The 16,901-nt window shown below is 44.3% G+C and overlaps 1 protein-coding gene across 1 annotated transcript in view; it reads left to right on the top strand.

Annotated features, from left to right (window-relative positions):
- The window catches only part of Sorl1 (sortilin related receptor 1), a 159,199-nt gene that overhangs the window by 116,290 nt on the left and 26,008 nt on the right, over positions 1 to 16,901 (top strand). Inside the window, exons 27-32 of the mRNA XM_076846252.2 lie at positions 793 to 900; positions 2,403 to 2,534; positions 3,555 to 3,686; positions 4,530 to 4,664; positions 5,482 to 5,637; positions 8,522 to 8,671. Of these exons, the coding sequence (XP_076702367.1) occupies positions 793 to 900; positions 2,403 to 2,534; positions 3,555 to 3,686; positions 4,530 to 4,664; positions 5,482 to 5,637; positions 8,522 to 8,671 (813 nt within the window). The remainder of the gene's footprint in view (positions 1 to 792; positions 901 to 2,402; positions 2,535 to 3,554; positions 3,687 to 4,529; positions 4,665 to 5,481; positions 5,638 to 8,521; positions 8,672 to 16,901) is intronic.

Here is a 16,901-nt window from a genome sequence, read left to right as displayed (position 1 = left end):
AGCGCATTTACAATGGTGGTCTCAAAAGATTAAATGGAGTTGAGAATGTTCTGTCATTATAACAGTCGTGTTCCCGACGTCATAGTGCAGCTCAGTACTGCTGGTGGTGATGCTGGTGTAAACTGACCCAGTGTGCTGCCAGTCAAGTGCCAGGGTAACACACACAAGTACGTAAGGTACCAGTGCTTGATAGTGATAGCAGATAACTAGTGGTTGGTTTGTGTGTTTATCGCGCTATACTTTTTTGTCATTATTGGAGAGTAAACCCCTTCTACTTAAAGAAAAGTTAACTGTTCAGTAGTCTCCCACATTACACTGGTAACAGCCTCTACATCTTTGTTTACCTCACCTTTTGATGGCTTCAAGAGATCACATTGACTGAGTGACCTATTCTGTACCATCCAAGTTGTGCAACATACTCTGTGACTTTCACATGGTGAAGAAATTGATGAGTGACACATTTCTTAGAATGCACCCATCATTAGATGACACATGATTGTAGACATTTAAAAAACAGTCCTCTGATGATGGACATGGAGGTGGTTTTCCATCTGTTACACTTCTGGTTACATTAAGTACAGGTTCTGACCTTTTCCTTACACTATTTTTCATTTGTGTAAACAGATCACATTATTTCTACACTGGGAGTTACTGTCAAAGTATATGTACACTGGTAATTTTATAGCTATTGCCCAGTTGCCCCCAGGGTGGTACGAATCGGAGTCCTGCGAACAGTGTAGGTGAGTGCCTGCTCATTTCTTCCTTACCATTCTACTCTGAATTGGATTTCAGAGAAGAAGTGCAATGGATTCCGCTGCCCCAATGGCACTTGCATCCCATCCAGCAAACATTGTGACGGACTGCACGACTGCTCCGATGGCTCGGACGAGCAGCACTGTGGTGAGTCTGCTTCCTGCCCGGGAGGAACGCCAGGCCCTGGTGGTTGTGAGTGAGGAGTGTCTGTTGGACCAGATCCTTTTGTTTCTTCAGTACCTGCTGTGTTTAGCTTTGAACCAATTCACACTGAGTCCTGGACTCAGTGGCTGATCAGAAAGGGAGACATGGTTTGGGTAGAGGAGAATAGAAAGAGGATTGAAGTGTGTGCTTATGGGATTAGTTTATACTTTGGTGAAAGGTACTGTTTTATTGCTATGTGCATTATAAATTGACCATTGTTTTCGATTGGGCACTTACTTTTACTTGATTGGTTTTTTATTAGTGTTGCTGATTATCACTCCAGAAATATTTTTAGGCCAAGTGACCTTTTCTAGACCATTTTCTTTAGACCAAGAAAGATGGTCTTGGGTCAGTTGTACACCTCTTTGGTGGACATTGTAATCACCCAGGGAGCTCTAAAAGCTGCTGGTACCTGGGCCTCATCCCCAGATATTTCAAATTAGTCTAGGGTATGACTTGGGTGTTGGGATTTTTTTTTTTTTCCTTACAGTATTCCAGGAGATTCTAATGTGCAGTTCAGGTTGAGAGCTAATGGGTTAATACAAACTGGCCTGTAGGTGAGTTTGGGGTTTTCCAGAGAAACAAAATCAATAGGATACACACACACACACACACACACACACACATACACACACATACACACATTCATCACGCACAGCAGCCCTCCTACCTGCTATGTATGTGTGGAGAGAGACTTATAAGGAATTGACTTACACGGTAATGGAGGCTGGCAAGTTCAAAATCTGTAGAGTGAGCCAGCAGACTGCAGACCCAGGGATAAACTGAGGTCATAGTTTAAATTTGAAGGCTGTCAAGCTCCAGACCCAGAAGAGAGCAACTGTAATTCAAATCCAAAGGCCTTCTTCTTGCTATGCTCTCATGTGGCCTTTTCTCTGCCTATATCTCTAGATAAGGACACCAGTCATGTCGGATTAGGGCCCCAGCCTATGACTTCATTTAACCTTAAGGACCTTTTTAAAGAACCCCTCTCCAAATATAGTCACACCGGGGCTCAGGCTTCAACATAGGAATTTAAGCTGGAGGGAGGAGCACAACTCACTCTAGAACTCTGGTCTGTTTTGGAGAAAGCTTCTTGACTCCTGTGTTACATATCAGTAATGATTCAGATCATGGGCTTTGGTGCCAGACAGCTCTGGATTTCAGTTTTGGCTTCGCCCTCATCAGCTGTGTGCTCTTGGCAAAATACTTAATACTGCTACCCTTGTTTTCTCGTTCTGTAAACAGAGACAGTAAAATCTTTTTTAATGTTGTTTTGAGGGTTTAATGATGCACTTTATGTCAAGTGCTTTAGCTGTGGGCTTGGCACAAGCAGGTGCTCGACCAACAGTGGCTGTTACTGTTGTTTCCTGAATGCACGTCTGAACCAGCGTGTGATGCCCACGCCCAGTGCTCATGGCCCTTTCTCCTTGCTGGCTCCCTTTTAGAGCCCCTCTGTACGCGCTTCATGGACTTCGTGTGTAAGAACCGCCAGCAGTGCCTGTTCCACTCCATGGTGTGTGATGGGATCATCCAGTGCCGCGATGGATCAGATGAGGATGCCACCTTTGCAGGATGCTGTGAGTGGGGCAGCTGGGGGAGATCACTCACAGCCATGGGGTTTGGCTGCCCGGGGACATGCCTCTCTCTGGGTATCAGGTCTGACTGAGTATCCGAGCTCACCTTTCCTGGGAGTTACCTCGTTGCTTCAGAAGTGCTGCTTTTAGCTTTGGTGTAGGTATGAACAGGAGGCTGGTGAATGCCCACAGTCTTGGCTCAGTTTCACCTTGTACCAGAGGCCTTTCTGGCCAGTCTGTATTGAATGCCAATCTCTGTAGTGCCCCCCGCCCGTTGTGTGCTCCAGAGGTCCTCACGGCATGCGTCCCCACATTGCACGCTGTATTTTACTGTCTGCCTCTGCTGCTGCCATGCAAGGGTCAAAGGAGCAGGGACTTTCCTTTGTTCATCGCCATAGCCCTGTTTCTCAGAGTGCCCTGAATTTGTGTTTGTTTGCTTGGGTTGCCATGGCAAAATGCCACACGCTGGGTGACTTGGACAACAGAAATGCATTTTCTCTTGGAAAAAGGAGGCTGGGAGTTCACAGTCAAGGTGTTGGCGGGGTTGGTTTTCCCAGAGGCCTTTCTTGACCTCACAGGTGGCCATCTTCTCCCTGTGTCCTCGCGTGGTCTTTCCTCTCTACGTTTCTGTGTTCAGACTTCTTCTTCCTCTTCCATGGACAGCAGTCGTATTGGATTAAGGCTCACCCTGATGACCTTATTTTAACTTACCTTTTTAAAGACATTACCTCCAAAAAAATCACCTGTCTAAAGTATTAGGGGTTAGGATTTCAATCTATGAATTTTGGGGGGATAAACTCATCCCATAATAGTACTCAATAAAGGACTGTGGAAAGGATTAATAACTAGAATGTGTGCTCTGTTAAGATCAGGTTTGGCTTTTGCTTTCAAGGAATCCTTCAGCACAATAATGGCTCTTGGCAGAGGATGTTTTTCCTCTCTCCCGTTCTGAGCATCACTCCTACTCTGACTTCTCCAACACGGAAGTAATCTGGACTTTATGGGTCTTTGTTCCTTATGTAGCCCAAGACCCCGAGTTCCACAAGGTCTGTGATGAGTTCGGTTTCCAGTGTCAGAATGGAGTGTGCATCAGTTTGATTTGGAAATGTGATGGGATGGACGACTGTGGGGACTACTCTGATGAAGCCAACTGTGGTGAGCATCAGCCTCCTTGCACCCCAGCCCTTCAGTTATGGTGACACCTGTGGCTAAGGAGGGAATGCTTGCCAGCATTCTCACCTGCACACTTTGCCCTCTCCTTCCTCAGTAGCAACTACCTCCAGCTCTTGAATCCCCATACGAAGAATTGAGTGAAGCGGGAACTTACACCTAGTAGATGTGGGAAATTTTTATTATGTTTCCTTTTCTTTGCTCAGTTGCAAGAACCACATTATATATATAAAGAATGCAGTGGGTAAAGGATTGTGGTAAATATTGTAGAATGCGTCATCCCCACCACCACCCTAAAAATTATAGACCACAGCATCTCAATTGGGATGTCATCAGTAGTTAGACTATTGCTTTGGTAAAATGTCAGAATTACATGTCAGGTGTTCATTCTCAGTATAACAATATGTAGTCATCGCTGGGTGCAGTGGTGCACACCTGTAATCCCAGCAGCTCAGGAAGCTGAGGCAGGAGGAACGAAAGTTCAAAACTATCCTCAGCAACTTAGGTCCTAAGCAATTTAGACCCTCTCTCAAAGAAAATAAAAAAAAATTAAAAGGGCTGCAGATGTGGCAGAGTGTTCCTGGGTTCAGTCTCCAGCACCCCCAAAAAAGAAAAAATGTAGGTCATGAGTTTGGAGCTGGGAAGATGGAGTACTGTGAGTTTGTGGGTATATTCTGTTGCCCCTTGGGTTCATAAAGTTGCCTTATCTTTTTTGAGAGGGAAATGCCACTGGCACTGGACATGGGTATCCAGGATAGTGCCTCTAGGTGGAGCTTGTGCTCACTGTGGTACAGGAGAAATGACTGATACTGTTGTTGATCTCTGCAGAAAACCCCACAGAAGCCCCAAACTGCTCCCGCTACTTCCAGTTCCGCTGTGAGAATGGCCACTGCATCCCAAACAGATGGAAATGTGACAGGGAGAACGACTGTGGAGACTGGTCTGATGAGAAGGACTGTGGAGGTGAGAGGCTCTAGGGTGCTGGATCAGCCCCACAGCCGAGACACAGCAGGATAAGTTGACCTGTTTGCACAGATTATAACTTTGTCTCTTTAGTGCCTGGCTTATTCTGTACTTTTCTGGCTTTTTGGAGAGGATCAACCCTGAGGAGCTTTCAATCTTTCCTCCCATTTGCAATCAGGGTGCTTGGTTTTTATTGCCAGGGTTATTCATTCCTGATTTTGCAGGGCACAATGAGATGCCCAGAGCCTTGCTGCTGACCAGCAGCATTCACATCTCCTTGGAGCTTGTTAGAACCTCAGTCTCTGCCCTTCCCCCACACCTACTGAGTGGGAATCTGAATTTTAACAAGGTCCCCAGGTCCTGCCTGGGCTGTGATTCCTCTGAGGAACACTGATGTGGGGTGCATGCTTTCCCTTCCTTTTTGGCATTGTCTCCAAACCAAGTCTTGAGGTAGTTGTGATGAATTAACTAGAGCAGTTTGGCCTTGGTAGGAATTCTCTGTCCGTCCTGTATCTTCCAAGTCAGCTGTTCACTTTTTGTTTGCTTTCAGAAACACCTACAAAAGCAAGGCCATCTGAACATTAGCTCCTACCCACTACAGCAGTATGTAAATCTACTAACCAAAGGAGAAACAAATATCGTCTGTTCTGACACTGCATCATGAATGATTTTTAGATGGGCTGTAGTTCAGAGCTGTGACTGTCACTAGCCTCTCTTGGCTGGTGCAGCTAAAAGGGAGATTTGGTTTGGAACACATTTTAGTCTGAGGTCAAACTTCTGGTAACACTTTGGATTTTCTTTTTGGTGTTTTTCTCAGATTCACATATTCTGCCCTCCCCCACTCCTGGACCCTCCACATGTCTGCCCAATTACTTCCGCTGCAGCAATGGGGCCTGCGTGATGGACACCTGGGTATGTGACGGGTACCGGGATTGTGCAGATGGCTCCGACGAGGAAGCCTGCCCCTCGCTTGGTGAGTCCTGGTCTCAGCTCTCCGTGGTACCTGTTCCTGTGTCAAGGATGTTCGGGAGCACACCGTAGGCATAGCCTGGCTGCCCTGTGCTGCTCACCAATAGGGTGCTTCCAGGGCAGGGAGACTTCAGTGCTTTTCCCTGGATCAGACCCATGGGAACTCAGAAACGGAGCATCCCATCTTCTGTAACTGCCCTCTGAACTTCCTACTGGAAAAGGCCAGCCACCCTTATTTCCCCAGGACCGCGGCAGGCAACCTTTGCTTCCTTCTCTGTGGGAAATTATAGTTGGGATTACAGGGAGGTTTTTGTGTGTATATTACACTCTCAGGGGAGAGGGCCCAATTTTCCTGCTTGGTAGTTGTCTAGCTGGTCCTTCTAAAAGAAGGGTGAGCACTGCCATCTGGTGGCTGCACAGAGTCAGCTGAAGAGCTGTGCAGTAAACCATTGCTGTAGGCAGGGCCCACCTTGAGACCCCATCTAATGCCGGCCCCCCACCATAGGCAGAGCATGGGTGAGGATGCCGAGTTTCCCTAAGCAGGAATCTATTTCAGATTCACTTATAAACTGCACTTTGCATCATCCTTGCCGTGGCTGATCTCCTGGTTGCCCCTTGATGACTTGTTCATCCCATTGCTTCCCTGTTTTTGATATGTCGTTAGCGATTCTCAAGGTATGGCACAAGGACTCCTCTATAATGGAATCACCTGCAGTATATGAAATGCATAGCATTAGAACTTCTGGGTGGAGCCCAGGAGATACCCACATGATTCTAAAGTTCATTAAAGCTTGAAATTCAGTTCTTGGACCTTGATTCCTAGTTTCAAGGCCCTGTGTGCCCTGACTCCTCCTTTCCTCCCTCACTTCATAGGGCTGCTCATCTGCTCTGGATAGACTTGTTCCTTTCTCTCCTGTATTCCTATAGCAGGCCTTTTACCCTTGTCCCTCCCCCATCCTCCTGCTTTCCCCATCCATGAAATCTACCATCTGTGGGGCAAACAGAAGCAAGTATTTTATAGCAAAGAGACCTTGATATGTCATTGGCGATTCTCAAGGTATGACAGAAGGACTCCTCTATAATGGAATCACCTGCAGTGTATAAAATATAGCATCAGAACTTCTGGGTGGAGCCCAGGAGATACTCACATGATTCTAAAGTTCATTAAAGCTTGAAATTCTTGCTTCAAACAAGTACAATGTGATTCTCCCTGTCAAACCTCACCCCTGCAGAGCTTCCCAGACTCCTTTAACTGATGCCCAATCTCACTGAACTTAGCCGTTGTCCTTTGGGTTCTTGACTCCTGTTTGGGGATGATACTGTAAATTACTTGGAATTTTCTCCTGTGTCTACCACAACAACAGGCAAATAGCAGCCCATAAGTGCTTCTCAAATTAAAACAAATTGTAAAAAAGGATTAAAAAAGCCATAAAAACCCTTTTGTCTCTAATCGTTCCCACCTATGTATTGAATTATTCTTCTCTCTCAGTTGATTTTGGTTCTTAAAACTCTGACCAGAACTAGCCAGTTCTGACTCATCAGAAGAGCAAGTTCCTTGCTTTATGTCTCATTCAGCTTTTGTGTTCTTGGTTGTCTGTAGCTCCCTTATGCTCTTCCATGTAGAAGACTCCTAGCTGATTTTTCTTCCTGGCGTCAGCCTTCTTTTTATTTTACCTTCTATTAAGATGCATGCAGGTGGATAGTCAGCTCTCCCCCACTTGGGAGCCTTCCCATGACTCCTATCTTCTTCAGGAACAAGGGGCCTGGTTTACTTGGCTTAGCTTTCTAGGACCTTGGTAATTTTAGGGTTTATTTCTGAGGCTGATCAGTGTTCCCAGAGAAGATTCCTTCGATCTTCTGCCTGCACAATAGGATCAAGATCTCACTGATAGAGGTCTCAGGAAGAGAGTGAGGTCTTCGCATTTTGCTTCTGTAGGTTTAATCCTCAGTTTACCAGTAAGATATTCTTGTTCTCACCTATGCCTGTCTAAAACAGCTCTTGGTTTTCATTCTGTCCAAATAACAACCCACCAGTCTGTTATTGGGATGATGTATGAGTGATAGTCTCATGGGGCTGTTGCGGTGGAAGGATGTAGGGAGTGTAGTTATCCTTTTTTTCTTCACCGGAGATGGAACCTAGGGCCTTGTGCATGCTAGGCAAGTGCTGTCCCACTCAGCTACATCCTCAGACCTGTAATTGCTTCTTAAACAGTTCCTCTTAGTTAGTTTTTTTACTTTGCCTTTATCCCTCCTCATTAGACCAGTTTTTGAGCTTTTTGAGAGTTGGTGATGTTGACGGAGTTGCTTCCTAGCTCTCTCTCTGACAGCTTGGGATAGGCTATGGCCTTCTCTGGTCTCTTTAATCACTTATCACTGTCTGCTTTCCAGCTTCCCCAATTTTTTTTCCTTTCTTTCCTTCTTTTTTTTTTTTTTTTTTTGAGCTAGGATTGAACCCAGGGATGCTTAATCACTGGTCCACATCCCAGCCATTTTTTCATTTTAAGACAGGGTCTCGCTAAGTTGCTTAGCATCTTGCTACATTGCCCAGGCTAGCCTTGACCCTGGGATTCTCTTGCCTCAGCCTTCCAAGCCCCTGGGATTATAGGCATGTGCCACCACACCCAGCTTTCAAATTTGTTGCTTTTGTCTTTTTTCCCATTATTTGTACCCTTTTGGGTTTAGGTCTTAAAATTATCTCTCAGCTAGGTCTTTAGTCAGGGTCTGAGAGGGAGCAAAGTAAGTGGTGCCGTCCAGAGCACACACGGGTCTCTCCAGGTCCCCTTTGCAATTCCTAAGGCACTGTGCTCTCCTAACACATTGAATTGGTCTCTGTTACTGGCCAGCTTGCATAATACTGAAGACTGAATTTTAAAAATCTTCTCTTCTAGCAAATGTCACTGCTGTCTCCACCCCCACTCAGCTTGGGCGATGTGACCGATTTGAGTTTGAGTGCCACCAACCAAAGAAGTGCATCCCCAACTGGAAGCGCTGTGATGGCCACCGGGATTGCCAGGATGGCCAGGATGAGGACAATTGCCGTGAGTAGTTTGAGAGTGCTTTGGCCCCAGGCAGATTTCCAGAGTGTGAAATATCCCTTTGCCCTGCTTCGTTTCTGGGTCAGCACACACCCATGTGTGTGAGTTAGTGCAGTTTTGTGTACCCATGTTGTGACTATGTCGTCCCCAAGGGCTTTGCTACATGGACCCACATCATATCATCTGCTAGCCACATTCTTTCTAATAAGTTGCCTGAGATATTTTAAACAATAGGAACAGATCTAACAAAGATATTTTCTAAGTAAGTGAGAAAAAATAATAGTTATTTTTACTTTTTTTGCTTGATATGTTTAACTCTTTAAAAACACCAAGGAATCCAGCCTACATCCTCTATATTTGCATTCATTCTTCTGAAAGTGTTAAGTGAGGCACAGAGACTATATTGTTGGGGGGATTACCTCCAGCCCCTTATTAAGAGGTTCAATCATCGCCCCTAGGATAATTCTAGTTGGAGACAGAGAATACTGGCCACAGGTGGAATCATGACCAGTCAGCCTGAGCCTGTCTGAGATGACATGGACACTGTATCAGTGCGTTGAGTTCAGAATGGGCCGTGGTGCCTGTTCCTTGCGGGGAGGTTCCTTGGAGTAGGTGATGGAGGGAGAGACACTGGCTTTTGCACAGACTGAGGTTCAAAGTGTCACCTTGGCAGGGATGGCCTACAGGAAGCAGGGGTGAAGTCAGAAGTCAGACACAGAGATGAGCTCATGTGTTTCAGCCTCATCCCACCTGTTCAATGCCTTTTGGTCTCTGGTTGCACTGAGGCCACCTTTGGCCTGATGGGTACAACTGTAATGGCCCTGGAGGGGGGTGACTGAAGAGTGCTCATTCCCTGCCGTCAACGTGCCTCTGATGATGGGCTACCCTAGCTCAGGCCTCCTGCTTTGCAGGTCTCCTCCATCTATCCACCCATGACTGCAGACAGCCAGTGTCCCAGCCAGTCACGTAGTTTTACTTTCTTCATGCTCATCTGACTTCTGCCCTGGTGAACCTAGAAAAGAATGGCAAAGTCCCTCCTATCTATCGACAGAGAGCCTTCCAGCCCTGACCCCAGCAGCGAACTCTCCTTTATTTATTTTTTTTTTAATTTGGTGGCAGGGTGGAAGTTACTGAGGGTTGAACTCAGGGGCACTCGACCACTGAGCCACATCCTCAGCCCTATTTTGTATTTTATTAAGAGACAGGGTCTCACTGAGTTGCTTAGTGCCTCGCTTTTGCTGAGGCTGGCTTTGAACTTGTGATCTTCCTTCCTCAGCCTCCTGAGCCGTTGGGATTAAGGTGTGCACCACTGAGCCCAGCCTCTCTATTCTTTTTTAATCCCTATTCTAATCTCACTTTTTCCTCTTAAAATGAAGATTCCTTAATGAAAAACTAAGCCCCCGAATGGAGCCCTATCAAATCTTACCATTTCAAGATGGATTAGGGTCTAGGCAGAGAAGGATAGTTATCCCTTAATTTCTCTAATTCAGTAGTGAAGAAATTTATGTAACTTAGAGGGATCACATGGAGAGTACTTATAAAAAAAATGAATATTTAGTGATCCCACCTCAGTCTGCTGAATCAAGAGCAGTGGGAAGGGGTGCTTGAGAACTCATCCTTTTGAAAGAGCCCTTTCTCATGCTTAGCATTACAAAAGTTTGCCAAATGCCTGCCCTTTGTAGATATTTTTCCCAGTGAGGCTGGGAAGAAAGGGAAGTGGGAATTGGCCATCCCTCCTGTCTCTGTAGCACATTTCCCCACAGGATGCCTGACTAGGCTTTCCCTGCAGAGTCTGGTTAGGAGGAAGGACTGTATGTCCTCAGAATCTTCAGTCTGGCCGGATGAAAATTGGTTGATCATGCACGATGTGGCCGGCACTGATCAGCTGTGGGATACAGTCTGGTAGGAGGACCACAAATCAGCAGCTGTGTTTCAGTGCAAGGTGGGCAGTCTCCAAGAAACCAGGGTAGTTCAGAGTGGACCTGGTTGTCCTCCAGAGAGGTGGCAGCTGGTCAGGAAAGGGATGATAATGTCTAAGGAGCAGGTTTTGTTTTTGTTTTAAACCTTTTTTTTTTCCAGTTGTAAATGAACACAATACGTTTATTTTGTTTATTTATTTTTATGTGGTGCTGAGGATTGAACCCAGAACCTCACACATGCAAGGCAAGTGCATTAGTGCTGAGCCACCACCTCAGCCCCAGTTTTGTTGTTTTTAGGAGATGGGGTCTTACTACATTGCCCAGATTGGTCCCAAACTCTTGGGCTCAGGCAGTCCTCTTGCCTCAGAATCCAGAGTGGCTAGGACTACAGTGTACCACTGCAGAGAGAAAAGCGGGGAAAGGTGGCAGATGGTGGGCATCCCAGTCACTGGGGACAGCATGAATACCCAGAGGCTCAGAGACACTAGGGAGCACCGCTGTAGAGGGCCATAGGCAGGGAAAATGGTGAGTACATAGAGACAAGCCGGGCACTTGGGTACAATGGCCATGCTTAGGGCCCCTTATCCCCTGTCACAGGGAACCATTAATTATTTTAGGGAGTGGTGTTTGTATTTTAAATCACTTGGACTTCATCATGAGAGAATGGATTAGAAGGGGAGGTGAGATTGGAGGCCAGGCACTACTGAGGCGGCCAATGTGATGGGGCTGTGAGGTGAGAAAGGAAGAAGGCACGTTGGTATTCTGGAGGTGTTGTTCGTAGCAGCCATGAGTCCTTGGCTGTGGAGATCAGCAGGAAGGAGGAGAGGAGAAACTAGAAGGAGAAACTGTCCAGAGGAGAAACTAGAAGGCTGCTGCTAGCTTGGGTGGGGCATGGGCAGGTTTCCCTGTGGGGCCAGGGACCACGAGGGGTGGAGGATGGGCACTGGAGTCAGGGCTGGTGTTCGGCATCTTGGTAGGAAGCGAGGCCTGTGGGCCAGCAGCTAGGAGGAATTGCCCTTCCCATGTTGCATCAGTAGTCAGTCTTGCTGGAGACCCTCTGCACCTAGCCCCTCATGAGCCTTCGCCACTTTTCACACTCTGTGGTCTCCTTTAACAGGCTCTGTAGCTATGGGCTTGTGGAGACAGATTCCACCAGGTCCTTTAGGTCTTGACAGGCTCCTGACCTGAGAGAAAAATTGTCTCGAGATTTAGCCTGACATGTAAAATGTATTTATTCTCGCAGAAAATAGATTTTTCTCCTAAATGTACTTTTTCTACAGGGGTCATGAGGCCCTCATTGTTCACGCCTCCTTCTTTTTCATGAATGTCACTTTGCTTTCATCTTGGCTGTCTGAAGGAGCCTTTCTTTGTCCAAAAGTCAGGGAGTTTGATAAGTTGCTTCCTAGGGGTCTTTGTTTCAAAAAATACCCTTTGACTTTTCCACTTTTTCAATTTGCAAGCTAGGGTGATTTTTGTTTGTTTGGTTTGCTTTTTTCTTGGAAGCTGTGAAGGATCCCATTATTAACCTTCTGCTCTTCGTCAGTGATCAGGACCTGAATAAATTCAGATGCTTTTGGGGGAAGAACCCCTGTATATCATTGCACCTGCCCTTGTCACGTGGAACTTGGGAACCAGAAAGATTCAATTCTGTTGCCTTATTTATTTGTATTTGTTTCATTATTATGCCTTTCTGCTTTCTTACTTTTTGGGGGATCTTTTTTTTATTTTTCTCTTTGCTTTATCCTAACCAGTCTTCTTCAGGCTGCTGTTACTTTGCTGTGTTTGCTGTTAGAATCATTTCTGATTCTTTGTAAATGGCCCTGCTCTGTTTAAAAGGTCATTACCAAATTGGATGAAAATTTGGAAAGCGTGCTTGTTTCATCTGCAGGTAATGCAGAGTCAACAAAAGCACTTATTTTCTGGTAAAATAATCAGGACTCAAAAAGAAAAATGAACACTTGGTAATGGAAATGTACCTTCCATTATTCTCATGTAAATTATATATTTATTTCACTTAATTGTTAATTACCTTGTGATTTTGGTATTGTCTCCATTGTAGAGAAAGGAAAATTGAGGCTCTAAGAGAGTCTTCCAGGCAGTACCAGACTGGGATATTTATTTAGATAGAAGGTCATGATCTTTCTGCCATGATGTCTGTGTAGAGAGTTTTTTTTTTTTTTTAAATGCCAAGATAAGAAACAATTTATTATAGAGAGAAGAAAAATTTCTCATCCAAAATATAAAAATCTGTACAACTTTGCCACAATCAATATATATGAACTGTACAAACTTATACCAGTTCATAATTTACCAAATAAAAGATGACTAACAAAGTTCACAAAAATAGATGGTGGTCTGTGGAAAAGACTTTTACCCAATTAAGTGTGTAGAGAGTTTTTATCAGAGAAGAATACGCCAAACCTAACAGAGAAATCAAACAGGACTTAGTACAAAAGTCTACACTTATGTTAAAATAATGAATGCAGTGGGCCTCTGGGACATTAAAAGAGCAGAGCAGGTTGATCCCACACTCACCAAAGTGATAGAACATCTGAGCCAAGTAAGAGATCATATGACAAGGTGAACGCTAAAAATAACCAACAAAGAGGCAAAGACCTACGATGTTCCTCCTGGTGATAGAAACCTATTAATTGGCATTCTTTAAATCTGTGTTTCAGGCTGTTTAAAATTTGTCTTATTCACAAGGATGTTGCTTAATTCAGGGTCTTAAAATCAAGATATGCTGTCTCCACAATTTTCCTAAATCCATTAATCCGATCACCTTATCAAAAACAAAATGGGATGAGTGTGGCATGATTCCCTCAGAGAAGCTGGCCCCTTCTGGCCACTACTTCTGTTCTAAGTGCCCGTCCATCATCTCTTTAATAATCATTTAAGAATTTGCAGAGATTAATGGCAACCTTATTTCCAGAATCTCAAATCTGGGTTTTCTTGCTTTTGGAGTTTTGAGATATATTTTATAAGGAAGCCTCAAACATCTTCTAGCAGTCCTACTCAGCTGTTGTTTGGCAATAGTTTTCTCATATTCTTATCAAGTGGTAGATGTCTGTGATGGGAATCTTTTTTTTTTTTTTTTAAAGAGTGAGAGAGAGAGGGGTGGGGGGAGAGAGAGAGAATTTTAATATTTATTTTTTAGTTTTTGGTGGACACAACATCTTTGTCTGTATGTGGTGCTGAGGATTGAACCCCGGCTGCACGCATGCCAGGCAAGCGCACTACCACTTGAGCCGCATCCCCAGCCCCTGTGATGGGAATCTTGTGTTTTCCAAATGGTCCCCTTCTGAGCAGTATCCCTCTCTGACTGTCCTGATTCTTTGTAAATGGCCCTGACTGTCCTGTATCACTGCCCGCCCCTTTAACTCAGACACCATTACTCTATGTTCTTTTGTGGCTCTTACATTATCTGAAATGACGTATTTGTTGGTTGGCTTGTTTGTAGCTTCTCTCAAGAGAAGATAATCTCTTTGACAGTAGGTGCCTTGTCTTTACTATACATGTTCTTAGTGCCTGGAGCTGTTCCTGATGCCTGCAGGACCTCCTTTAATGCTCAGTGCATGGGAGGGTGAAGTCTGTCTTGGGATCCTGAGACTATTACAGCAGTGGTTCTTGAACTTTTTTGTAGAACTCCAGTATGCTTGTATATGTAATGCAGTTGTCCACCTGCCCCACAGGACAAACCATTTTCAGCTCAGTGTATGATAGCTTTCTGTAATACAATGATTTTCTTGAAGTGTGGGATTATAGTTTGTGAAAAGCCTCATAAGTGTTTTTTGTAGTTCCCTTCTCCCTTTGTATCTGCAGATTCTGTATCTGTGTATTTAAATAATTGTGGAGTGAAAAAAATATGTATTTACATACATATATAAAATGTATTTGTACTGAACACATACAGACTTTGGTTCTTATCATTATTCTATAAACAAAACAGTATAATACTGATTTGTAAAGCATTTACATTGTATTAAGTATTATAAGTAATCTAGGGAAGATTTAACATATACAAAAGGATGTGTGTGAGTTATATGCACAAACTGTGCCATTTTATATAGGGGACTTGAGCATCTTTGGAGTTTGGTGTCTGCAGGGATCCTCCAGCCAATCTCCTGCAAATGGTGTGGGACCACTGCACTGTATTAGCTTTTTTTTTTTTTTTTTTTTTTAAAGCAAGTACTAAGCTGAAGCCATCCTAGAGACTCATGCAATGTTATTAATTCTTTTGTATGAAAATTCATCAATTGAGAACAATTGTTAAGTGTTCCATTCCTGCTCTCACTACCTTTCTCCCTGGCAATCCTCATATCTTTTTGCCTCTAAGAAAATATTCTTGGATCCTTTATCCATTTCTGTTGACAATCCTGGTGGTTCTCCTATGAACACTATGCAATTTCTCTTCCTCTGTCTCAAAGAGTGGTTCTGGCCAGCAGAGGTTCTCAGCCTGGCCAATTTTCCTGATTCACACGGGAGCTTTTAAATACTTCATCTGCTGAGCTCCTACTGTGCTCTGCTACAGGAGGTTTGGGGCAAATCCTAGGAGTCTGTACACTTTAGAAGTTCCCTAGGAGACCGTTAAAGAATTACTGCTTTGATTCTTTGCTCTTAGATGACTACAGTGACTGAGAAGTCCTTTTGGTAATTTCTTTTTCTATTAATACCTTGGAATAGAATTTAGAGAGTGTGATTAAAGAAATTTATTTAAACTATTTTAGATGAAGCTTTTTTTTTTTTTTTTTTTTTAAACCTGGAGTGTAGGCATGGTTCATCATGTTGATATAAAATGGTATAGTCATGTATGGTAGAGTGCATGTATTTATTTGCACATGGGATGGAGGGTAAGAGTTACCACGAGTTTTGTTCCTGAATCCCAATGGAGAAATTATAGTCCGGGCTCAGGAAACCAAGATAGAATCCCAACATAAGATCTGGACAAACACAGGGGCTGGAGTGCATATCGGTTTTCTGGCCACTGTAATGAATTACCTCAGACAGAGTATCATGGAACAACACTTTTATTTTCTGATAGTTCTCTGAGTCTGAAATCTGACACGGTGTCACTGGGCTAAAACCAAGGTGAGGGTAGGGCAGTTCCTCTGGGCTTTAGGGGAGAATCTGTTTCATTGTTTTTGCCAGTTTCTGGGGCTGCCCTCTAGAGGCTCATGGCTTCTGCCTCCACCTGAGAGTCAGCAGCGCTGGATCTCTGGAACCCTCCTACTGTCTTTACAAATCTGCCTCTGGCCACATCCAGGAAAGGGTCTCACCTTGAAGAACCCATGTGGCTACATGGGACCATCTAAAAATCCAGGCCGGACTTCCTTCATCAAAGTCTTTTATTTAATCGCATCTGTGAAGTCCCTTTTGCTAAGCAAAGTAACTTATCGTCAGGTTCCAGGAATGAGAATGTGAAAGTCTTTGACTTGGAAGTGCAAGGTTAATTTTAGATGCTGGCTTTGGGTCTCTGGCATAGCCCTTCCTTGTCTGGGCTGGGGTAGGCAGCTTGGGTCTGGATAATGAAGGCCTGAAGTACCTGCATCTGGGCCTGGCCCTGATCACCCTTGGGCAGAAGATTTACTCCCATAGCCATTCCCTCCTTTACTCTTCCTTTAGTGTCATTTGCAATTGCATTGTTACCACTGCCTTTCTAGAACCTTCCATGCTGGAGAGAAGATGAAGTTTTGGTTAGTAGCCTGCTATAGTTACATAACTCTTAACTAACTTTACCTTTATTTTGCATTATCTCTTTTTCTAAGAAAATATTTTGAAACTTATACAATTAAAAATACTTCATCAAGTGGGCATGCCTCTCAACATTATTGTGATACATCTCATTATTTGTATTACTCAAGCCAGAAGGCAAGAGTGTCATTCTAGGATCTAAGAATAGAACAAAGTAATTCGTACTGTGGAGTTCTAGCTACAGCTTGTTGGTACCTGCCCGGAACCACTTAGGTGCTTGATCTCACTAGCTCCCTGCAGACACAATAGCTGTAGAATTGTCACCCACTTTTCATAGGAGAACTGCACTTCAGTGATATTAAGCAGCTTGCTCAAGCTTACACAGAATAAAGACTTAAACCCTAGTTTGCCTCCAAGTCTCACACCCTTCCTGAAGGGAGATCCAGTTGTTCACAATGAATCAGATGATGCAATGGCACCTATGCACATTGTCCTCCACATTACAGAAAGGTATTTTGAAGCAGAAGTTGATGAGCTGAAAGAATTCAAACTACTTTTTCTAACCACGGGTGAACCTGGACCTTCGGAGCAAATTGGTCCTTCCCCAGGTTCAGGAAGGCTCT

This window comes from Callospermophilus lateralis, chromosome 2 (genome assembly GCF_048772815.1).
Source record: "Callospermophilus lateralis isolate mCalLat2 chromosome 2, mCalLat2.hap1, whole genome shotgun sequence".
NCBI lineage: Eukaryota > Metazoa > Chordata > Mammalia > Rodentia > Sciuridae > Callospermophilus > Callospermophilus lateralis.
The sequence above is the reverse complement of the archived record's forward strand: the minus strand, read 5'-3'. Positions and strand labels throughout refer to the sequence as shown.